The 26,279-nt window shown below is 38.6% G+C and overlaps 2 protein-coding genes across 2 annotated transcripts; one reads left to right on the top strand and one right to left on the bottom strand.

Annotated features, from left to right (window-relative positions):
- Positions 1-8,434: 8,434 nt before the first annotated feature.
- Positions 8,435-11,590, bottom strand: LOC140231329 (trans-L-3-hydroxyproline dehydratase-like). Its single transcript, XM_072311484.1, has 3 exons — positions 11,107-11,590; positions 9,454-9,746; positions 8,435-8,698 (listed from the first exon to the last, which is right to left on the bottom strand). Exons 1-3 carry the CDS (start codon positions 11,588-11,590, stop codon positions 8,435-8,437), a joined length of 1,041 nt encoding a protein of 346 aa, XP_072167585.1.
- Positions 11,591-23,471: 11,881 nt separating this feature from the next.
- LOC140230372 (trans-L-3-hydroxyproline dehydratase-like) lies at positions 23,472-26,279 on the top strand. Its single transcript, XM_072310518.1, has 3 exons — positions 23,472-23,955; positions 24,968-25,260; positions 26,016-26,279. Exons 1-3 carry the CDS (start codon positions 23,472-23,474, stop codon positions 26,277-26,279), a joined length of 1,041 nt encoding a protein of 346 aa, XP_072166619.1.

Raw genomic sequence — 26,279 nt, 5'->3', positions numbered from 1 at the left:
CAAAAACCTACAGTTATTTACCTCAAATATGAACTTAATGCTTAAAACACATCATTTGATTTTTTAAGTATGCGTGATAAGTAGGCCCCTATGTAATACATAAACTCTACTCGAATTTCCTGCTTTATGAGAACTGTCTGCTTTGACATACTTTTATTTTGACATTCAAAAAGATTAAAAGCTATTCAATTCAATCTTTTGCGACAACAGAATGTTTCTTCGTTGGAAAATTGATATGCTTTTAACATAACATACACTCAGCAAAAAGAAAGTAAATACTTTTTCAAGATTATCTTTCTCATAGACTATCAGGCTAAAAATGGTGTTTTATATACCATGTTCATTCATTCATTCATTCATTTATTTCATTTCCACACGGTCACTTGTTTCAGCCACAGGCTGTTCTTCAACAAGTCCGTGAATCTTAATAAAAAAACAGTTACATCACGTAATACAAAAACATCATAATACACAAAATCATACTGAAGAAGAGGAAGAAGAAGAAGAAGGAGAAGAAGAAGAAGAAAACACACTTGAGCTTACAGGCTACATATCACATTCTATATTCCCAACTCCCCCCCCCCCCCCCCGACACAAAATCTATAAATGTTTGGACTTTTACATAAGAATAAACAAACAAATATATACACAAAACACATGACTCCTTCACTGAAACAGTCTCGTTAATAATAATAAAAAAAAAAGATATTCAATTTAAATCTAATGAAGGGGGGCATTTCTTTCAGATTCCTAGGCAATCGATTCCATTCTTTAATTCCTCGAAATGACAAACTCCGTTTCTTAATATTAGTTCGTGGTTTAAATAACTCAAAGCATTTATACACATTTCTTAAACCATAATAACACTCTTTAAAAACAAAATGTTTTAAAAATTCTCCCGGTATCATGTTATATGCAATCTTATACATCATATACTGAATTTGCTTATTTCTTCTATCAGAAAGATTATCAATTTTTACAATATCAAACAAATCCAGACTGGGAAAACTCCATTGCTTCTTCAATATAATCCTGAGAGCTCTATTTTGCAATTTCTGTAATTTATCCGGTCTTCCTTTCCCAGCATTTCCCCAAATAATACTACAATAGTCAAATCTACTCTGTATGATAGATTTGTAAAATGTAAACGCAGCTTGTTGAGTAAGACAATATCTTATTCTCTTTAAAACATAAATATCTTTGGCTATATTTTTCGCCAAATACTCAATATGTTTATCCCAGTCTAAATATTCATCTATGAAAACTCCCAGGTACTTACAGTGGGTGACCCGGGAAATTGGAATATTTTGAATATATACATCTGGAACTTTGACAGACTTGAGTCGTTTTTTAGTTCCGATCAAAAGAATTCACATTTGTTAACATTAAGAGCTAATCTATTCCTTTTTAACCATTCATCGATCATCGACATGTCTACATTCAGCGTCTCGGTTACTGACTCAAGATCACTACTACCTTTACCATGTTAAAGGTAATTTGATTAGCTATCAACCTAATAGGTCAATGAAAATGTTAACTTTACGCAGGAGTGAACACATTCGTTTTCTCTTCCAAGGATCAAAGGTAAAAATTACAAAATGGACAAGTCGTTATTCAATCGTTTTTGCTCTTCCATATAACATGAGAGCAATAGACAAATTCAACTCGATAGAAATGCAAATTGATTTGCAAAAATCAACCTATGATCTCAATAATGTCTCTATAACCCTCCTAAGATAAAGAAAAACAAAAAAAATAATGGAGGAAAATGAAGAATCTTCTGTCAAATCAGCAGTCAAAAGACGTAAGAGAAAAATTATGATAACAAAGAAAGTTAAAATTAAACCGTTATTCCAAATTCAGAAAATGTGAAATAATAACTATATTTGGTTCTTGAATTTGTCTTGTGCATTCTTAAATTCCTTGATTAAAACTTAAAATGAAGAAATTTTGTCGATTTTATCACCTTTACGGCTTACTCCCTAAATACTAGTTGAAGTTTGAATTGATAGAAAATGCTAATGTTCCACCTTCAGTTTCCCCCACTATGTTTTCGTTTTGACTATAAAGGGAAACAAGGGAATCATAGGGAAATATAATGGGAAACAAACTTATTTCTGCTCTTTCATTCATGTCTCTCATTGCGTTAAATTGGTCTTTTGTTATCATTTGCAATCCTGGAGGGCATTTGCAAATGAATTTCAATATGTCCAATTCTGCAATCTTTACTTTTCTGTCTTGGAGGACAAAAACGATTGTATTCACTCATGCGTAAAATGTCCCTTTGTATAAACTAACCAGGCTGATAGCCAATTAAATAACCTTTGATGTGGCATATGACACACCGATTTTTATCAAAATCTTCCATGAAAAATATTCACAGGAAAAAGTGTTTTATTCCTTTTTTGCTGAGTGTATTATAAATAATTCTGCGACTTCTTTAACTATTCTCTCAATATTTTAAGAATTGCTGATGAAAACCATCTACTCGTGTTACATAGAATAAATTTCTGTCTGTACAATCCTTTCCACAATATTCTCCAGCATGTCTGCACACCATTGACATGGAAATCCTGATAATTATAAGGCAGGCATTGATGTCAGATAGACAGATAGATAGATAGATAAATAAAGATGTAGATAGATAAATATAGATGGATAGATGGATAGAGATAGATAGTTAGATAGATATAGATAGATAGATAGATAGATAGATAGATAGATAGATAGATAGATAGATGGGTAGATAGATCGATAGATATGATAGATAGATAGATAGATAGATAGATAGATAGATATAGATAGATGGGTAGATATAGATAGATACCGAGGTAGATAGATAGATAGATAGATAGATAGATAGATAGATAGATACCGAGGTAGATAGATAGATAGATAGATAGATAGATAGATAGATGGGTAGATAGATCGATAGATATCATAGATAGATAGATAGATAGATAGATAGATAGATAGATAGATAGATAGATAGATGGGTAGATAGATCGATAGATATCATAGATAGATAGATAGATAGATAGATAGATAGATAGATAGATAGATAGATAGATATAGATAGATGGGTAGATATAGATACCGAGGTAGATAGATAGATAGATAGATAGATACCGAGGTAGATAGATAGATAGATAGATAGATAGATAGACAGATAAATAGATAAATAAACTTGATGTTTTATTCTGGTTAAACACAATGGTATAGCAGCCTATGCATGCTGAACTGAGTTCTTTCAGTCATGTAAATACAACAAAAACATATAATTCTACGCATTATGTATAAAAAGAAAAATACTATGCAAGCCTAAACCACAATTCTATTTTAGAATGCGAATTTATGAAGTTCCAAATAAAAATGAAATTGAATGAAATGGGATAGGCAACAAAATGATTTTGTTAAAAAAGCAGTGATAAAATCATAATTAATGTAAACGGGTCTCAGCTATGTATACTTGTTTATTGTATGGTATTGTATTACCACCACTATAGATCAGTCTGTACATGACAACGAGAAAGAAAAATCGGAGTATTTGAATGCTATTTCATTTTCGGATTAACGAACGTCCGGATTTTTTTAATGCATAGCATTCCATACCATATACATACTAAACAGTAGTTTACATTAAGTGGACACTCATGACCAGGGTCTTTTGTTGTTATCCATCAAAGTGGAAGGACATCTCAGGGTTTCTTTGTTTGTTTGTTTTTTTCTTCCCCGAATTGTCCAACACACGGCATTCTATAACATATAGGTCCTATATACCACTTGTGTTGACGAGGAGTTCGACGCGACTGACTGATCACTGTACTGTATCATGACATGCGGGTATATAGTGGCAGTTTTTTACCCTTCGCTGGTCGCCTGGGCTGGTCAACGGAACAACTGGACTGGGCCGCAGGACTGGACACATATTCACCACATACATTGACATAATTATATGCGATGTCCGAATTTTGACGTCGACTCACCCTAATCCGGGACCAAGGACCAAGAGCTAAGCGACTTCAGATATAGATAATTTGCTGGAATACCCAACAAGTATTCAAACTGGGTAGTCTTTTGTAAGTGGAGGCCTGAGCAGATAAACAGATCACAAAAGGAGCAGCCAAGCCTTCTATACTGCAAAGGAATTATTTTTCTGTTACTGCACTGTGTGTATTATGAAAGTAGTGGGAAAAGAGGACAGAAGGGCTTTTTACACTAACGTCTTGTAAATTTTTGCTTAGCCCCACCGTTGGTATGGGACTATCCTTAGCCCACTTTCTGTTTACACTCGTTTTTGCCAAAGTGGGCTAGCCCCACCGATAATCCCGTACTATCTGGCCCTGCAAAATAGCAGGGTTAGCACCGCAATTGCGGTGCCAAGCAAGTGAGTGTAAACAGAACGAAAAAATAATTCGGGGCTAAGCGACGGAGACGAAGTCCGACCCCCACTGACCAATCAGAAACGAGGTAATCTAGTGCTGCCGTTGCGTGCGTGTACGTGTAGTGCACAGCGTAATCATGAATATTCATGTAGTTTGGAAAGTACCGGACTAAGAAATACGACTGTCAATTTTCTCCTTAGCCCCGGACAAGAGCTTAGTACGGGACTAATTGGCGAGTGTAAAAAGCTGAAAAAAATTGGTACGGGAGTAACGATAGTCCTGGGTCAGAGAAAGTACGAGGTTAAGAAACACAAGTGTTAAAAAGGGCTTGAGACACTGAGTAGAGTGATAATGATTCGAGAGGTGGGACCTCCTTGCTATACGTTGGATCCATCAGAAGTGAATATAAACAAATACGTGAGTTATGCAACTCTGTGCTTCTCTAAGTTCTCTGTCTCACTACTCTGGATCTGGATGTAATACAGTGCAGGACCTTTCGGTATAAAGTCCTTATACAGGAGAACTCTATAGCTAGAACTTATATAGGAGAACTCTATAGATTACTCACCCTCCCCTTCCCTCTATGTTAGTTCCTCTTTCTGTTATTTCGTCTTCTAACTTCAACAAAAACAACGCATTAGCAAATTGTTCATTATCAGTGCCATTTTGAGGAAATGGCATGATGGCAGTGAGATTGGTGAGATGAAATTTACATTAGACCATCATTTAGATCATGGAGGTAGAAAAGAACTCCATGCTTAGATCTATACGTATTTTGTTTCCACCTGAATTTAGGTCAGCACAAACCGGATGTCCCATTGGTGACGTGGGTAGGAGAACTCTATTACACAACGTTTATTGAATAGGCGTACTGCTTGACTAGACAACTTCTAGAGCGGAGTAGAAACCTATGCAACAAGAAGAGGGCACAGCTAGTATTATAGTCCCATGGCTATACATAAATGCTGTTCTGAAAGGATAAGCAACGTTGTGAAAATGGGAGAAGGATTTCTTCTGGTAACTAACTTCACACAAGTATACTAAGTGTTCCTGAATTCTTGTTTGTAGAGAGGTTCGCCGTACAGTAGTGGTCAGTTGCCCTTCATTAAGTTAATTATTGACTCTTTTCGCTTTGCTCGTAAACGTTATGTTTAATCCTCAAACGAGTAGCACGCTCATTCATTGGACTACTTCTTACTGAAACTATATCGAGCTCACCAGCATACCCATTGCAAATTTAACATATCCGAACACAAGCTCTTGGAGAAGATTTTTCCATCAATTCTCGGGTGCTTACATGTTTTTTTTTTCTTTTAGAGATAGATTTTAGCTACCTCTTGTCGCAGAGTCGCAGATAGTAAAGAAAGTAAACACAACCGCAGACAAAACGCGATTAAAATAATGCTTTCCTGATTCCGTAGAAAGTGAAGTTGTAGTTTAACTTGTGACTGTTTATTTGGTTCATTGACGCAGAAACAAAACTGCAAGAAAAGTACAAAGCTTAATATGCCCCTATAGCGCCTCTCACGCATGCCCTCTCTAATACAACTGTACACAGTGACAATGGACAAGTCGTTTTCTTTGTGAATTGTGCTGTAAGTTTTTTTCGATTGTGTATTGATTGATCTTGGAAAAGTATAGAATTGGTTTGACTCCGAGTATTTTTGTAGTTCATGCTCTCATCATACACTCAGGGATTCTGTGTTCAGTGAACTGAGTTGTGTTATTTGCATTCATATTCCTGTCAGTGTATATTGCAATGTACATCACAGCGGGAGGGGCGGGGGGGGGGGGGAGATTTATACTCTATACGGTGAAGGGACAATCATGACAATACATCTAATAAATTCTATTGCCGTATAATGTCACACTCTGCTGCTGACCTGCTGACCTTTGTGTTATTACTGGAGTAAAAATTATCCTTTCGTGAAATCTTCCTGGCATATGCCTCAATGAATTTGAATAAACCTATGTGTAGAAATACATCTATGTTGAGTGTTCACCGAGATTGTGCATCAGGCTTTTGTTGCAATTAAATAATGTGTGAATATATATATATATATATATCATATTTACACCCCCCCCCCACATACATATATATATATATATATATATATATATATATATATATATATACATATATATATATCTTGGGGAGAATGATATAATTGAGAGGTAGAAGCTCTCGACCTCAGGTCCTTATATATTATAACAATTACAACAGTAGACAAATTTATCACAATAACAAACATGAATTCTTTGCAAAAATGAACCTATGATTTATATAACGTCTTCGTAGCCACAAAGATCAAAGAAAGGCTGAAAAAATAACACAGAAAAATGAACAATCTTCTGTCAAATCCAAATTCAAATGTCAAGTCTTTTGTTAGTCGCATTGATGTCACAGAAACATGCAAGTTATGCTGAGTCAAGGGGAAGGTGCATTCCAATGTCTTTGGTTGCACATATCAGTACTTAAGCTATGATTGGCAGATGAGGTCACAACATGAATATTGGTTTGGAAGGATTTTTTTTTTTTGTGTGTGTGTAGGCGTATCCAAGTAATCTGAAGAAGAATAGAAGAAAAATTAGTTAAAAATATATGAAATGTTTCTAAATATTCGTTTCATCGCAAAAGCGATGTTAAGGGTATCATAAATGAACACAAATCAAGAAGCATTTGCATTTCAAGAAACCTTTTATGTGAAGGCTGTCCCAAAAGTATCAGGCCTTACTTATGACATTGTGTTTAATGATAGTGACCTTTGGTTTTTCGTTCTCCATATAAGATAAACATGTATCATTTCCCTTTATTTTCATTACGACGTATAAATATACTGAAGATATGAAAATAGATTCAAAATGACAGTAGAGGTATTAAAAGACAGAAATGATAAACAACCTTCTGCTTTGCTTTCTTTCGGTTTTATTTCTATTTGGATACATAAGTTTTCTTTAGCTACGTTCATCGACAGATGAAATACAAAAGTATGCGAAATAGCAAAAATATAAGATTTAACATTTCGGGAATATTCATTAATCATGCAACCAGTATTAACGCCAATACCATAACACACAGCAAAGTAGAGGAATTGCATATAAACGTTGAACTAAAAGTAAAAGGGTAAAAAACAAATGACAAAGTGGGTATTTGTGGTGGGGCAAGATAATGTAAGCACGTGCTTAAATCGGAAGGAAATCTGCGCCTAATATACATAGCTGTATTAGTTGCCCATTTAAATTTTGATAACGACAGAAAAGGAATGTCGAATTCAATATAGCGAACACATCACACTTGAATTGTCAAACTTAGAAAAAAATTGTGAGAGATGACTTTGGCATTAAATAAAGAAAAATATATCTTTTTTGTTTCGTTATCTTGAGTATGAAATGATGCAATTTATCAAAGCAATATAGGAAAACAAGAAGTGTGATAGGATTTAAGAGTTATACGAAAATAATCTTGGATAGTTATTGGATGAAAATAGTTTGGCCTGTGATGTTCTCTTGTCCTTCTTGATATAGATTTTTGTATGCAAAAATGCATTTTCCACTAATGAATTGATAAAGTCGGAATTTGATTCTTAAACTCTTTCTGACAGCAGCATTATTTGCATTTCTAACATTCAGTGAATATATACTTACTAATAACGGACTTTAAAAGAAAAGGGAGGTATATCATATTGAACGCTAAAATAAGTCATTGTAATTTATGTAACGAGAAAAATCATAAATTGCCCATTAAAGTGTGAAAAGGGATATAGCATGATCTTGTGCGTCTTACTCTTGTGAATGTTAACATTTATTTGTGATCAATAGTAGTGAATGTTTATCGGCAGACCTGATATAGTAGATACAACGTGTTAGTATATAAACACCTTAAGATGTGATTATAGTAGATGATTTTAGATTCCTACGTCAAACTGGAGTCGCTAAACCCTTTTTTAAGATAAGATTACATGTCTCTTGAACTCTCAGAATTTAGCTGGACTACTTAACTATTATGAAAACCAAAAACGTCCCTTTAAGTAAATACGCAGCGTGTCACTTCACTGCGCCACGAACCCTTCACCCAATGTATCTCCTTCTTCAGTAAAGAAAGTGCTTCTCCCGATGAAGTTGCCCTTTCCAGCAACCTCCACCACCACCGCATCGTAGTTCCCTACTTTGGTCCTCTCCACCGCCTTCCCCGTGAACTCCGAATCGTTGAGTCCACTTTGGAACCGCCGTACTTGATTCAGGTCAATGAGCCCCTTGTGCACCTGCACCGCAATTCGACCGGTCACTCCCGATCCGCAGGGGCTTCTCGCCAACTGGAATGATGATGATTTTCAAGGAAAAATATCAGAACATTCAGAATATTTTTCCTCTCTCTCTCTCTCTGCTCGATTAGGAACAAATACGTTGCTTTAGATTCTATAGGCCTATTTATATTGTCACCAGCTTTTGGAAGTTATTTTGTATGTGTTTGTTTCCATATTGATGAATCTTAAACAAGTGTTGAGCTATTTGTGTGTGTGTGTGTGTGTGTGTTTGTCTGTGTGATCGTTTTGGTACTGGTACTTATACGGAGGCTGTTTATTTCCGGTAAGGTTACGCCGACTCTGGTGTCCCAGGATACAGAGGAAGGTTTGGGGTTTGGGTTGGTTTTAGGGCCATTTATATGTGCCAGGGTCTCGTACTGAATGACAACTTCTTCTTTTCTTTTGTTTAACAGTACACATCACAACGCAGAAATTTCGAGGTCTATCCCACCAGTCATACAGTCCTCGAGCTCTACACTATGCAAAAAGGCCCAAAACCTCGACATTAAGTCCCGTGATGCCATGTCAGTTTCGTGGGCCTTTTTACTTGCCAAGTGTCACGCTCATAGGCCTCATGATTTGTTTTAAGAGCCGAGCTGGTAGACCGTGTGGACCTATGTTACTTGATGTCGAGCCCATGGGCCTTCAGTTCACTTAATGTTTATACTGTAGCTCATATGCTGTATGACTTCTGGGCTGTATGACTCGTGGGTGTCAAACTCGTGACTTGCACCAGAAAGTTCTAACCACTACACATCGCATACCTGTCCACCAGTCGCCACGCATAAGTTTGCAGAGGGATCCGTACTCCACTCATCCTTTCCATCCGTAACTATGGTCCCGTACAGGAAGGCCAGATCCGGATCAGTGGGATGAGTCACGTTCACCGCTGATCCTACTGCCTTAGCCACTGCGACCGCTGCCGATTGGATGTCTGGCATAGGTGATTTGCAAACGTCGAGTCCCAACTGGTCTGCGCTGACGTAAGCATAATATTGTCCTCCAAAACCGATGTCTACTGTTACCGCCCCATAATCAGGCACGTCGACTTCAATATCTAAACAACATGCCAAGAGCGAAATAAATAGAAAAAAAAAAGAATTGACCTTAATTGTTCAGTGTAGAAAAGTACTTGAGGATGGTTTTGTACTTCACTGTTATTACTTCATTTAGGGACTTAGCCGGTGTTGCTGCTCTGGTACCTCTCACTGTTAGTAACTGTTAGCAAGGGTCAAAACTTCTTCTCGTAACTCTCCCCATCCCCACGGTTTAATGACCACATCATTATTTTGGCCGAAGCTACAGTATGATAGGATGGGACACACAACAAAGGCATGCCCTTGACGCATTTGCGATTTGGGACAACTAAGTATCCCTATGTCCCAGATAAACAGAATGGTAGCACGTGAGAGTTACTTTGCACGCAACTCATGAAAGATTAATTAACATTACATGAACATCATTCTATCTTCATTCGGTTCACCACTTTTATTCTGCTTCCTCAATCCACCCACTTGCATTGTCATAGGTATTATAAACAAGCTGCACGTTTTGTCACCAACACCTACAGCAAGGAATCTAGCGTCACTCAACTGTTGATCTCCCTTGGATGGAAGTCACTCCAAGTAAGACGAGAAGCACATCGCCTGACTTGCTTTCACAAAATGTTGAATAATAGATTGGATATTGATTATTTATCACACACTAAACCCAAGCTCATTAGAAGTAGACGCGGACATTCTCATCAGTTTGAAGTACCATCCTCCAGACTGGAAGCCCATAGAAACTCATTTTCTACCGCACATTTAAAGTATGGAATGAACTTCCTTCTTCCGTAATCACACAAACCGACTCGGTTAAATTTAAGGAGATGTTATTAAATGGAATAATTGTTTAAACGTCCACCCTCCGGCACCTCCAGTCAAAACTCCAGTAGGAGTATTCAGGAGGACCTCAACCAAGTACCAAGTATAAACGGCCCTGCAACGAGTTAAAAAAAAGAAGAAAATATTCCATTTCCTTTGGCGACAATGTTGTCAACAATGGGAAACATATTATGAGATGATGTGACATGTTATCTTATCGCTGTCCAAAGAACTTGTTTGGAATAGCGGGCCAGGTTTTGGTCGCTTGAAAATGCAATTGCTGTCACTTTGATATACACCTTTAACTTATTTGGCCCTCTCAAGTTATCTTTAGGATGTTTAAGTAATTTCTTTTTTTTTTTAATTAGGGTTATTTTGAGTAAGGTTTATTTTACACCGTGGTTAATTTTCGATGGGTATTGTGGTTGAATATTGTCATTGTAAATTTCTGAAGGAGGCGATTAGCCCGAAAGCTTAATAGGAGAGGATGCAACTCGTATCTACATCGCAGTAAAATCTTATTATAACATAGTGAGATGCAATATTCCTTACCAGTTTTGAATGCAAACGCGGGAACGCTCAGGAATCTTGTTCTTCCAGATCTCTTGGTTTGGCCGTCATACTCTACGAAAGTTTTGACCAATCCACAGGGCCATTGTATGTTGACTTGCGTTTCAGGCGCCACCGCTTTGACGATCCCGTACTCCAGGGCATAGCGGCCAAGAACAATATTACCAGCCCCACACATCGTACCAAAACCGTCGTTGTACATTAATATTACCGCCAAATCTGCCTCATCGTGGTCGGGTTCTACGGTTAGCAACCCGTACAAATTATATCCTCGGGGTTCAAGGATTAGCGCCCGTCTCAAATGATCTAAGTTGTCTCGAACGTGGACAAATTTGGATACAACCGTATTGCCCAAGACCTTTGGGAATCCAGAGTGTAGGCCTATAATGCGGAATGGATCCCCTCCAGAATGCATTTCTACAGTGTCGATCTTATATGGGCTGGACTTGATGATAGATTCCGCCATGACAATTTGCTCCAAATTTCTATGCGAGTTATGACAATCTTAACGAGAAGTGAACAGGGGTGTCCTTTCCTCTGCTTGAACGACTGGGCTCTGCTTTATCTGACCAACGCCTCTGCAGGTATTACTAGTAGATCGCAGGAGCGTGATGCATACACACCGGGGCCCCACCATGAAAATGTTAGAATAGCAATTCTTGCTGGAATGGCAATAGCCAATCAGGGGGCGTTTCATCAACGAGTTCGTCCGAGGTTTTCACCGACAAATTTGCTATCAGTCAATCAGACACAAGGATTTCAGTAGCTTTTAACAGTTGTCAGTGTAAATCACTGACAAAAAGTTTCATAAAACGGTCCCCTGGAAGCCGAATTCTTGTCATTAACATAACAATAACATTCAAGCAAGACGTCCTCCGACCCACCACATGCCTCACAAACAGGGTCCCCTTTCAGCGCATAGCATTTTCATTGATGACCAAAGATAGCAATTGTTGTTGTTTTTTAACTATTGAAACTGAATGCAGTCCTCCGTCTTATCTCCTGGTGGCGCTTCGGGAGTATGTACCGACGAGTTGTTTCTCCCACCTCAGGCGGGTGTCAGGTAAGGTTCACTCTTGTTGAAGGCCTCTTCGTAGATCTTTCCACGCTTCTATTCCAAGATTTCTTTCTAGACGTATAGGCCTATTGTTAGTCGACTATTTATACACTGGCCGGCAGCTCCTCGGAATCGCGTCTTATATTAATGAGGAATAAAAGAAAAATATGGCTATAAATAAGCAGATAAGTCACTGATCTCTATAGGAAATATCTCAGTGGGATAAATGAGACGCTATTGTCCGGTGATAAGGAGGTCGTAGGTTCATATCCTGCCCAAGTATGGCCCATGTTTTGTTTTGTTTTGTTTTTGTTTTTGTTTTGTGGTTGTTGTTGCTGTTGTTGTTGTTGTTGTTGTTGTTTTTTTGTTTTTTTTTTGGGGGGGGGGGTTATCATGGCTAGCTCGAGAACACAGGACAGCTACTATGTCCATCTCATCTGCACAGTCGACCTCTTTATTATTTATTTGAAGCAACTGTAGCGGGGACTAACCAGTCAAGAATTGGCCTGTTTAGTCAAAAGTTCCGCCAAGAAATAAGCTGGTGTTCGATGCAGGGTGTATACCATTATCTCTCGAAACAGATGGATGCAAATAACAACAAAAACACTGATTGATTTGGTGCTTATTTCCGGACAATTTGTTAATTAGTTACAAGAAAAACAATTCGATGCAAGAATTTCATTAATGTGAAACTCAATCTTTTTTTTTCTTCTCTTTTTTTTTTTTGTAGCGAGATTTTCAACATTATTGGACCTGTTTTATGAAGAGTTAAAATTGATTATAAAGTTGATTTCAACTGTAAGTCCATGGCAGCCTGCGTGGTAAGGGAATTTAAAATCAATTTTATCTTTTGATAAAACGGGGCCCTGGTATGTGATGCTGCCGTACCATTCACACATTCCCTGCACACACACGCCTGCAATGGCTGAAAATCAAAGTCCTATTTCACACAAGTCTTATGCGAAACATTGTGTCTACTTGACTTTTATTCAAACTTGATACAAATATAATAGATGGAGTGGAATTTAACTTCATTCAGTTGGCTACTTTTATGTTCGATTGTAACTGACTATTTTGTGGTCCGCCACCCTGTTTTTATTTTAGACTTTGGCGCTTCATTTATCACTGATTTCACAGTTTTTTATTCGTAATACATGTAGTACATTGTATTGATTTTGTGTTATTATGTGTATGGAAATGTTTTGTATTGTTGGAAATTAAATAAAATGACATGATTATCTCATCCCAGTCCAGTATCTATAATATCACCACCAGCATCACTTCATCGTTATTTTATCTAATGTCATAAATAGCATCATTTTGGACCTTATTCCTCCTGCATGGAGTTCATGTAAAGTTCACGTAAGGCGATTACCTTGCACTCTCGACCCAGTTGTATCGATGAGTACCTGGCAACATGATATATGGCATGGCCCTCTGGTAGAGGAGTATGACGACACTGTAAAGGCTACATAGGGTAAGAAGATCATTACAGAGAGCCCTGCCATATGCTATATGTTTCCAGGTACCCATATATACACCTGGGTCGAGAGGTACAGCTGAGCAAGGTTACAGGAATTCCAGCCGGAATAATGTCAGAAAAAATGCTGTTTATGACATTAAAGTATAGTACATTGTACTGTATTATTATTATCATCATTATCATACGGAAGCACACTTGTGAGGTGCTGCCGCCCCCAGGGTTGCTGCATCGATAGCTGGATTAAAGTTCAACAAAATAATGTTCAAAGTATATTGTGTTCACTTTTGCACTCAGTTACTAATCTAACTGCTGATGATTCGTGTGTGTGTGTGTTACCATAAAGACACTCTACAATGTTGATGCAACTTAAAACATGTTGCGTTGCGCACAATGTATGGAAATATTCAGCTATTTCTTCTTCACCCAACATTTCTCCACCTTCTGTTTTTACTTGTGTTATTTTACCAGTTTCACATTTCTTCGGGAGAACAAAGTTCAACGATTTCCACACCTTGTCAGATTGACCATTACTGTTAATAATATTATACTTGTATATTTCCCAGTCAACAGGTGAGCTTGATTTTTTTTTTTTTTTTGCCAAACGCTTCTAATTATCTCTTTCCTTTATGAGTGAGATGACTTGATCAGTAATCCAAGGCGATTCTTTCTTTTTAACTCTTTTTTTTTCTCTTAAGGGGAGCGTGTATGTGTTGGTTAGTGTTGTATAACATATAAAAATACGCCATAAAACCTAAAATGTAAGGAGATATCACCATATTTCTCAAGAAACCATAACTGTAGACGGTTTAGTCCAGAATATTTCTATTATAATTATTGTTCCCATTTTGTATATCGAACAATAACATTGATTATGCTGATTCACATTTTTACGTTGGTTGTTTCTATCCCTGACTCACATTTTTGAACTATTTTGAAGAACTAAAGCTGGGTTGAGGGAGAAAGATTTGCGGTGACACCATGAGTATGTAGTCCTTAACCGGATCGTTGTTTGGCAGAAGAGCCTAGAAAGAGGAGAATTGAAGAGGGAAGCGACATATGAGGGTTGTAAGGAGGGCAAAAAGTGAAGAGTAGGGGACAGTAATGGGCTAGAAGTTGAAGTTGCACTAGTGGAGACGGTAGAGAAAGGAACACAGAGAGTGGTAAGGAAGAATAGTGTGAGACTTAAGTAAGATGTTCGGACATCGTTAGAAGGAGAAAGATGAAATAGAAGGGAAGAGGAAGAGGGAGGAGTTGAATGTTGGAAAATCATGGAGATAGGAGAGAGAAGTGAAGATTTATGAAACCAAGAGAAGAACGAAGTCGACTAGAGGAAAGAGAAATGAAATACTTCTGACGAAGGACTGTCAACCTGCCCGAAACGTCAAGTTCCTCGGTTCTCCTAGCTAGACATCTTGCTCTACCTTCACTAGCACCTTTTACTCAGTATTTCATTTCTCTTTCCTCTCTCTCCTACACTTTACGCTACTTTTCTTTTCTTTTCTTTTCTTTTCTCTTTTCTTTTCCTCTTTTTCATTTTATTTCTTCCTTCCATACAACCCAACGATCCTTTTTCAGGACCACTTGTATTAATTAACAGTTTTCTTCACAGGTTATTTCTCTTGCCTTCTCCCCTCAATCTCTCATTTTGCATTTCTCCCACAGGAACCTTTTCAGGATTTAACTGTCATCAATTTTCCTCTCCATATTTTTTCTATCCTCTGCAGCATTTATTTTTAAGATCCACCCAATCCCCCTCTCCTTTATTTCTTGAATTTCATTTTTTCTTCTTTTCTTTGTCCCCCCCCCCCTCTCTCTCTCTCTCTCTCCCTTCTCTCAACATAGACTCATCTCTCCTCGACTTACCATTCCTCCGCGGCATTATTCGTCCTTTCTCCATTGATTCCGCATTACATAGTCCACATCGTTCGCCGACTTCGTTCTTCTCTTGGTTTCATGAATCTTCACTTCTCTCTCCTATCTCCATGATTTTCCAAAATTCAACTCCTCCCTTCTATTTTATATTTCTCCTTCTAACGATGTCCAAACATCTTACTTGATTCTCACTCTATTCTTCCTTACCACTCTCTCTGTTCCCTTCTCTACCGTCTCCACTAGTGCAACTTCATCTTCCAGCCCATAGCTGTCCTCCACTCTTCACTTTTTGCCCTCCTTACAACCCCTATATGTCGCTTCCCTTTTCAATTCTCCTCTTTCTAGGCTCTTCTGCCAAACAACGATCCGGTTAAGGACTACATACACATGGTGTCAACGCAAATCTTTCTCCCTCATTGTTTCACCATGCAAACCTTCAAACAACACATAAAGCTGGGTTTTTGTTTCATCTGCAAATGATAAATATTGTCTTTAATTTTTGTGTCTTTGCGTCGCATTATCATGCTATATTGAATATCATGTGGCCTCAAAATTTCTGTATTAGAATTCATTTTCCGTACTTTAAAATGAATGATAAATATTTGTCTGAAATTGAAAATTCATTCTTGTTTAAGATTGTGCTATTGTGTGCTATTCATTACCAATTATCCTTCGGATTCCAATGTGTTCAGTTTATGTCATGTTTGATGAAAGTGAAGCGCTGTTCGTGCCACATCCTAGTCTAGCTTCTGGACTCTTTTTACTCGTAGGGGTGATTCAGTGTACGCGACAAGCCGTATGAGGGCTTGACGCCCGAGGATTGCGATACGCCGAAAACTGCGATACCCGAGAACACTCGGGCGCGCAGTCTCTCGATTATCGCAATCAGAAAATTTGCGCCCTCTCTTGGTTTATCGCACCAAGGAAAAGGGGACGGAGCCCAGACTAGCCACATCCCGGCATAGAAGCGGAGTTTTGTTCCCGATGTGTAGAGCTGTTGACAACTTCTTTTTCTCTGTGAGACCGACTGCTGTAAGATCGTTGATTATGAAGTATAAAGTTTCCATTCTTCAATACATTTCAACTGTTGTACATCAAGTCCTCTTCGTCCTGGTATAAGACAACAGCTGCTCATGGATGTGACGAGGATTGTTCTCGATGAGCGCTCGTTCCACATTTGCTGTGGTGTTTAACTCTTTATGTGCCATGGTGTAAACCCCATGTGTGCCACATTATCCTGAGACACAAATGTAGCCGTGCTTTGGGGAAACAATCCGCTTTTCAAATCTCTTTAAGTTAAAGTATATTTTTGAAAGAAGATATTATTCAGAGGGGTGAAGGCTCAGGTTTGAGTTTCTTCAGTTTGTCTCCCTCTACAAATGAAAATTTGTTAAGATCGCAACTGGACTGATCAGCAGTTGCGATCTTAACAAATTTTCATTTGTAGAGGGAGACAAACTGAAGAAACTCAAACCGAAGTAGATTTTTGTTACCCTGAAAATGTAATGAGCAAAGTTGTCCAGAAAATGCCAAACGTTGCTTTGATGTAAATTATATGACAAATCTACGATCGTTTTTCAAATGATCAGTACCCATATCATTGTAAAGGCATTACTTTTGCACGCAAAACAGAGCCAGTAGGGAACATCACTTGATAGCCAATCACCACATAAAAATCAAGCTGGCTGTTATGGTGGCCCTGAAGTACGCTCGACGACAGGTCATGTGTGCCGTGAATTTTGCGACCAGGTCGCGAAATTCGCGATTTGGGACGCCAAGTTCTTGACCTGGGACACAAACTTGGCGACCGGGGACACGAATTTGGCGACCGGGGACGCAAAATTCGCGTCCTGTGGTCACGAAATTCGCGACTTTGGGTCGCGAATTTCACGACCCAAAGTCGCGAAGTTTGCGACCGCAGAACGCGAATTTTGCGTCCCCGGTCGCCAAAGTCGTGTCCCGGGTCATGAAATTCGCGTCCCGGGTCACGAACTTGGCGTCCCAAATCGCGAATTTCGCGACCTGGGGCCCGTTTCATAAAACTTGTCATCAGTGACAAGTTGTCATAGATGTGACAAGCTACTGAAATCCTTACATCAGCTGATTGGCTGAGAGCAAATTTGTCATAGAAATGTGGCAGTTGTCACTGATGACAAGTTTTATGAAACAGGCCCCTGGTCGCAAAATTCACGGCGCACAATAAATATGACCTTTGTCGAGCGTACTTCAGGGCCATCATAACCTGTGGCAGGAGTGGAATCACGAGAAACGCTTCATCGTACTAGGCCTCGCGCTCCTTTTCCGGGCTCCCACAGAAACCTGTGTTAAATGCAGCATCTTCCATAAATCGTAAAAAAAAAAAAAAAAAAAAAAAAAAATCAGTAGAATCATAGATTTTTTTTTTTTTAAATTGAAGCAGAGGAAGGGAAATTTTCTCTGCTTTCAAGCAAACAACATATTTTGGGATGTTTTCCAGCTCTAAAAAAAGTTAAGAGCCTCGATACGATCCTAGTCATCCAGTCACTCTCAAAAACAATAAAAATAGCAAATTACCTCATATATCAATAAAAATTCATTAAAAATACAAAAACCCTGATTCATTCAACTTCTTCATAGCCTGCAGAAGCTCCTGTCCTCAAGCAATGTCAAACACTACCAAAGGTGGCAATTTTCTACTTGACTGATTTTTAATGATTTTCTTGGTAAAAAATAACATAACCTCATCTTTGTACTGCCTTCCCTGTAGGCAATGCGCGAGTTGAATTAGGAGCGTGAGGCCACTGTGGCATTTGGCGATTTATCGGTCCGTTTGGGTGGCTTTGTACTTTTGAGCAGAATATGCGAAGATGCCACGCCGTCGACTGAGTTGGAGGTGCGAACGTGGCTCAAAAAGAGTTAATTCGTCGCCAAGGATCTTCTCTGCGGTCTGAATGCAGTCCTCCGTCTTGTCTCCTGGTGGCGCTTCGGGAGTATGTACCGACGAGTTGTTTCTCCCACCTCAGGCGGGTGTCAGGTAAGGTTCACTCTTGTTGAAGGCCTCTTCGTAGATCTTTCCACGCTTCTATTCCAAGATTTCTTTCTAGACGTATAGGCCTATTGTTAGTCGACTATTTATACACTGGCCGGCAGCTCCTCGGAATCGCGTCTTATATTAATGAGGAATAAAAGAAAAATATGGCTATAAATAAGCAAGATAAGTCACTGATCTCTATAGGAAATATCTCAGTGGGATAAATGAGACGCTATTGTCCGGTGATAAGGAGGTCGTAGGTTCATATCCTGCCCAAGTATGGCCCATGTTTTGTTTTGTTTTGTTTTTGTTTTTGTTTCGTGGTTGTTGTTGTTATTGGTTTGTTTTTGTTTTGTTTTGTTTTGTTTTGTTTTGTTGTTGTTGTTTTTTTTTTGGGGGGGGGGGTTATCATGGCTAGCTCGAGAACACAGGACAGCTGCTATGTCCATCTCATCTGCACAGTCGACCTCTTTATTATTTATTTGAAGCAACTGTAGCGGGGACTAACCAGTCAAGAATTGGCCTGTTTAGTCAAAAGTTCCGCCAAGAAATAAGCTGGTGTTCGATGCAGGGTGTACACCATTATCTCTCGAAACAGATGGATGCCAATAACAACAAAAACACTGATTGATTTGGTGCTTATTTGCGGACAATTTGCTAATTAGTTACAAGAAACACAATTCGATGCAAGAATTTCATTAATGTGAAACTAAATCTTTTTTTCTTCCTTTTTTTTTGTAGCGAGATTTTCAACATTATTGGACACTGTTTTATGAAGAGTTAAAATTGATTATAAAGTTGATTTCAACTGTAAGTCCATGGCAGCCTGCGTGGTAAGGGAATTTAAAATCAAGTTTATCTTTTGATAAAACGGGGCCCTGGTATGTGATGCTGCCGTACCTTTCACACATTCCCTGAACACACACGCCTGCAATGGCTGAAAATCAAAGTCCTATTTCACACAAGTCTTATGCGAAACATTGTGTCTACTTGACTTTTATTCAAACTTGATACAAATATAATAGATGGAGTGGAATTTAACTTCACTCAGTTGGCTACTTTTATGTTCGATTGCAACTGACTATTTGTGGTCCGCCACCCTGTTTTTATTTTAGACTTTGGCGCTTCATTTATCACTGATTTCACAGTTTTTTATTCGTAATACATGTAGTACATTGTATTGATTTTGTGTTATTATGTGTATGGAAATGTTTTGTATTGTTGGAAATTAAATAAAATGAAATGATTATCTCATCCCAGTCCAGTATCTATAATATCGCCACCAGCATCACTTCATCGTTATTTTATCTAATGTCATAAATAGCATCGTTTTGGACCTTATTCCTCCTGCATGGAGTTCATGTAAAGTTCACGTAAGGCGATTACCTTGCACTCTCGACCCAGTTGTATCGATGAGTACCTGGCAACATATATGGCATGGCCCTCTGGTAGAGGAGTATGACGACACTGTAAAGGCTACATAGGGTAAGAAGATCATTACAGAGAGCCCTGCCATATGCTATATGTTTCCAGGTACCCATATATACACCTGGGTCGAGAGGTACAGCTGAGCAAGGTTACAGGAATTCCAGCCGGAATAATGTCAGAAAAAAATGCTGTTTATGACATTAAAGTATAGTATATACATTGTACTGTATTATTATTATCATCATAGCAGCACCCGTGGAAATCCACGGGTCTGAGGGGTTTTATTTTTTTCCCCATAATTATATACGATTTTGCACATTTTTATTGATGAAATAAAAAGAAAAGTTTTCTGGTTCTTTCGTTACTTGTGCACATGCTCTCTTCTACCCATGACCACCCCCCCCCCCCACACACACACATTTCGATCCCCGCAAAACAACAACAACAACAACAACAACAACAACAACAACAACAACAACATCAAACAAAAGGCAACAAACATTCAGGGAAAAATTACCAAAAAACGCTGAGATTCTCCGAAAGTTCTGCCCACAGATTCTTCACGTCGGAACGGGGAGATACCCTTGACACTATGACTTTGATACTTATCACCCCCTGCTCTTGCCTCCATGCAGGAATCAACGGCTGGTCTGTTAAGGCCTCCCATTTTTTTTTATTTTTATTTCTTTTCCCACGTTATGATAGAAGAATGAAATATTTTTGTCTTCATTTGCTCCCTCCTATATGTTTTTATCACCAAAAACTCGGTTTGATAGATCATAGAACCATCCGTTTATCTGCTTCACACTGTGCATCACCATTATTATTATTATCATCATATTATCATTCTTATAATTATTATTATTGTTGTTATTATTATTATTATGATTATTGATATTTGGGGGAATCATAGTCATTAGGTTTTTTAAAGTATCAAGGCACCCTTGGGAGTTTTTTCTTTAATATTTCTTCACCCACGTTATGAGAGAACAAATAATACACGAAGAATATTTTCATCTTCTTTTACTCCCTCATTTCTGTTTTTATCATCAAAACTGGGTTTGATGGATCATAGAACCACCCGTTTATCTCATTTTTACTGTTCATTGATATTATTGTTATTATTATTATTATTATTATTATTATTACTATAACATAACAACTATTTATGGGAGAAGAGATCGAGAGTAGAGTCATAATATAGGAATGAACCAAAGGAGGCGGAAGTGTTGATTTGTTAAGAATTGTAAAAATAAGTTTCCCCCATTTTTCTGCTCTTGATAAAAAGCTTTTCTGAAGAAAATCATGCGCAAACTGTAAAAAAAAAAAAAAAAAAAAAACTACTTCACTGCACTAACATACGTAATATTGTGCTACTTCATAGACCCCCTAGTGTTTTTGTTGTTATTGTGCTGACAGAAAATGAAATATTTTCGTCTTCATTTGCTCCCTCCTTTTGCTTACAAAAAAAGAACCACCCGTTTATCTGCTTCAGACTGTACACTTTTATTATTATTATTATTATTATTAATATTATTATTATTATTATTATTATCATTATTATTATTACGATCATTATATTATTATTATCAATAATTATGATATTTTTATCATTATTATCATCATATTATTATTATTTTATTATTATTATTATTATTCGGTGAGTACCTGGCAACACATATGGCATGGCCCTCTGGTAGAGGAGTATGACGACACTGTAAAGGCTACATAGGGTAAGAAGATCATTACAGAGAGCCCTGCCATATGCTATATGTTTCCAGGTACCCATATATACACCTGGGTCGAGAGGTACAGCTGAGCAAGGTTACAGGAATTCCAGCCGGAATAATGTCAGAAAAAATGCTGTTTATGACATTAAAGTATAGTACATTGTACTGTATTATTATTATCATCATTATCATACGGAAGCACACTTGTGGGGTGCTCCCGCCCCCAGGGTTGCTGCATCGACAGTTGGATTAACGTTCAACAAAATAATGTTCAAAGTATATTGTGTTTACTTTTGAACTCAGTACTAGTATTCTAACTGGTGATGATTCGTGTGTGTGTTTTACCATAAAGACACACTACAATGTTGATGCAACTTAAAACCTGATGCGTTGCACACAATTGTCAACTTGACTGAAGACCAATGAGTTCAGTCTAGCGTTTAAAGGGGCGCTGAAATCCAAATGCAAGTTGATTTGTGTTGATTTATGTTACCCTCAACATCACTTTTGCGGTAAAACAAATATCTAGCAACATTTCGTATTTTTTTAACGATTTTTTTTTCTTCTATTTTTCTTCAGATTACTTGGGAACGCTCACAAAAAATCCTTCCAAACCAATCAATATTAATATTCTTGAGATGACCTCATCTGTCAATCATTGCTAAAGTACTGAAATGTTTAACAAAAGACATTGGAATACACCTCCCTCTCGACTTAGCATGCATGAGATATTTATGTATCCTCTGCTCTAGCAGAGTACATGAATATCTTGTGCTATGGATATATAAGTCGTGTATGAATAAAATGTATATATGCGTTTGAAAGTGGAGTTATACGACCTGAAAGCTGTTATCAGGCAAAAGTTCCATTTCACTATACATTGGGTTTGCATATTCAAACAGATGAGTAACTACAACGAATATAAGCAACAACAAAAAAGACTGCCCATATATGTTTATAAATGTGTGGCTTGTCATACACGGCCGAGCCGATGGGAAATGCGTGGCACACGAGTGCATGTTTAATTTGAACGCCCTTTTCAGACGTTTATTTGAGAAACTCATGAAATCGCATGCTGATGAAATTAAGTTGAATAAACTAATTACCTTGTGAATGATGATATTGGTGATCATTCAAATTCTCTCGAACTTGAATTGAATGATCGCATAGTTAAATTGAATGCAAATCTGATGAAACTGAACGAGAAAACCTACATTATGAAACACGCAAGACACCGAATCTTTCGTCTAACGTACGCATTGATTTTGTATCTTTTAAACAGTCTGTCTGTGGAAAATCCATTTCAGGCCACAGTGTGTATAAGCTAATTGTGAGATTGGAAGCGGCAAGTGTATCACGGTGAACTTCAATACGAGGTATAGGGCAATCTGGAAAGTAGAGCACTCACCACAAAAAAGCCAGGCTATCTGGGCCCTCATAAAAAGTTGATATGATAGAAAATCTTGCTGGAATGGCAATTATGGTAATGACAAGAAACCAGCTTCCTGACTGGCTGTCGCTATGGGAAATTGCCATTCCAGCAAGAGTTGCTCTCCTAACATCTTTTATGATATAGGGTCCCGGTGTGCATGTATCACCACTCCTGAGATATCAATTAATGCCTGTATAGGTATATATTTGATCAGTTGTATAAGCAGAGCTGAGTCGTACAAGCAGAGCTGAGTCGTACAAGCAGAGGAAAGGTCACCCCTGTTCACTTCTCGTTAAGATTTTCATAAATCGCATAGAAATTTGGAGCAAATCGTCATGGCGGAATCTATCATCAAGTCCAGCCCATATAAAATCGACACTGTAGAAATGCATTCTGGCGGGGATCCATTCCGCATCATAGGCCTACATTCTGGATTCCCAAAGGTCTTGGGCAATACGGTTGTGGAAAAATTTGTTCACGTTCGAGACCACTTAGATCATTTGAGACGGGCGCTAATCCTTGAACCCCGAGGAAATAATTTGTACGGGTTGCTAACCGTAGAACCCGACCACGATGAGGCAGATTTGGCAGTAATGTCAATGTACAACGACGGTTGTGGTACGATGTGTGGGGCTGGTAATATTGTTCTTGGCCGCTATGCCCTTGAATACGGGATCGTGAAAGCGGTGGAGCCTGAAACGCAAGTCAACATACAATGGCCCTGCGGATTGGTCAAAACTTTCGTAGAGTATGATGACCAAACCAAGAGATCTGGAAGAACAAGATTCCTCAGCGTTCCCGCGTTTGCATTCAAAACTGGTAAGGAATATTGCATCTCAGTATCTTATGATAAGATTTTACTGCGATGTAGATACGAGTTGCATCCCCTTTATTAAGCTTTCGGGCTAATCGCCTTCGTCAGAAATTAACAATGACAATATTCAACGACAATATCGATCGAAAATTAACCACGGTGTAAAATCAAACTTACTCAAATAACCCTAATTGTAAAAATTCAAAATAAACTTAAACATAACGATAACTGAGAAACATTTCTTTACACAATAGTACAAAATATTTTAACAGATACCAGATAACAAAAATAATAAAAGTGTGAAATTGAAAGGGAAAACATATTATCACAAATCATATTTTCAGTCGGTTCTTAACATGTGAGACTGAAAGAATCTTAAAGAAACACAAGTAAAAAAAACAACGACTTATATGCTTCCACGAGCCTCCTCGGTCGCTTTCAACCTCGTGCCGCTAGAGCATGATATTCAGTGCACTCCCTTTATAGCGAAGTCCTCGGGACTGGCCAGCAGGTTTCTTTCGTTATGTCGAAACTTCGTTATAACAAAACAGTAATGTATTTATAAAGACACATAGATGATAATTTTGTACGGAAGCCCATTCGTGCCACGCAGGATAAAACTTTCAGTGGAGCTAACTGGCGGCCGCCACATAATTATCGATATCGATATTTCTCATAATTATCGATATCGATATTTCTCATAATTATCGATATCGCTAAACGATAATTAAGTGGCGTCCGCCAGATAATTAAGTGGCGGCCGCCAGAAAATTAAGTGGCGGTCGCCAGATAATTATCTGGCGGTCGCCACTTAATGGGGAGAGTTAGGGGAAGAAGCTTTGACCCTTGCTAACAGCGAGAGCTCCCAGAGCAGCAACACATGAAGTAATAACCGTGAAGTACAAAACCCTCCTCAAGTACTTTTCCATGCTGAACAATAAGGTCAATTGTCAGTTGTATGTGAATGTATTCATCTTTTTATATATATATCTATTTCATTCTTGACATGTGGATTAGATATTGAAGTCGACGTGCCTGGTTATGGGGCAGTAACAGTAGACATCGGTTTTGGAGGAGCATATTATGCTTACGTCAGCGCAGACCAGTTAGGCCTCGACGTTTGCAAATCACCTATGCCAGACATCCAATCGGCAGCGGTCGCGGTGGCTAAGGCAGTAGGATCAGCGGTGAACCTGACTCATCCCACTGATCCGGATCTGGCCTTCCTGTACGGGACCATAGTTACAGATGGAAAGGACGAGTGGAGTACGGAGCCCTCTGCAAACTTATGCGTGGCGACTGGTGGACAGGTATGCGATGTGTAGTGGCTGGAACTTTCGGGTGCACGTCACGAGTTTGACACCCACGAGTCATACAGCCCAGGAGTCATACAGCCTAAGAGCTATAGTGAATTGAAGGCCCATGGGCTCGATATCAAGTAACATAGGTCCACACGGTCCACCAGCTCGGCTCTTAAAGCAAATTGTGAGTCCTATGAGCGTGACACTTGGCAAAAAGGCCTCCGAAACTGACATGGCATCACGGGACATCATGTCGAGTTCTTGGGCTTTTTTTTTTTTTTTTTTTTTTTGCGTAGTGTAGAGCTCAAGGGCTGTATGACTGGTGGGATAGACCTCGAACTTTCTGCGTTGTGATGTGTACTGTTAAAAAAAAATGAAGTTGTCATTAAGTACGAGACCTTGGCACATACAAATGGCCCGAAAACCAACACAAACCTCAAACCTTCCTCTGTACCCTGGAACACCAGGGTCGGCGTAACCCTACCGGAAATAAACAGGCTCCATATAAGTACCAGTACCAAAACGATCACACAGACAAACACACACACACACACACACAAATAGCTCAGCACTTCTTTAAGATTCACCAATATGGAAGCAACACATATCTACACAAAATAACTTCCAAAAGCTGGTGACAAATATGAATATCGAATCTAAAGCGACGTATTCATCCCTAATCGAGCAGAGAGAGAGAGAGAGGGGAAAAAAAGCTTTTGAAAGTCTATATTGATATTTTTCCTTGAAAATCATCAACATTCCAGTTGGCGAGAAGCCCATGCGGATCGGGAGTGACGGGTCGAATTGCTCTGCAGGTGCACAAAGGGCTCATTGACCTGAATCAAGTACGGCGATTCCAAAGTGGACTCAACGATTCGGAGTTCACGGGGAAGGCGGTGGAGAGGACCAAAGTAGGGAACTACGATGCGGTGGTGGTGGAGGTTGCTGGAAAGGGCAACTTCATCGGGAGAAGCACTTTCTTCACTGAAGAAGGAGATACATTGGGTGAAGGGTTCGTGGCGCAGTGA

Source organism: Diadema setosum, chromosome 7 (assembly GCF_964275005.1).
Source record: "Diadema setosum chromosome 7, eeDiaSeto1, whole genome shotgun sequence".
Lineage (NCBI taxonomy): Eukaryota > Metazoa > Echinodermata > Echinoidea > Diadematoida > Diadematidae > Diadema > Diadema setosum.
The sequence above is the reverse complement of the archived record's forward strand: the minus strand, read 5'-3'. Positions and strand labels throughout refer to the sequence as shown.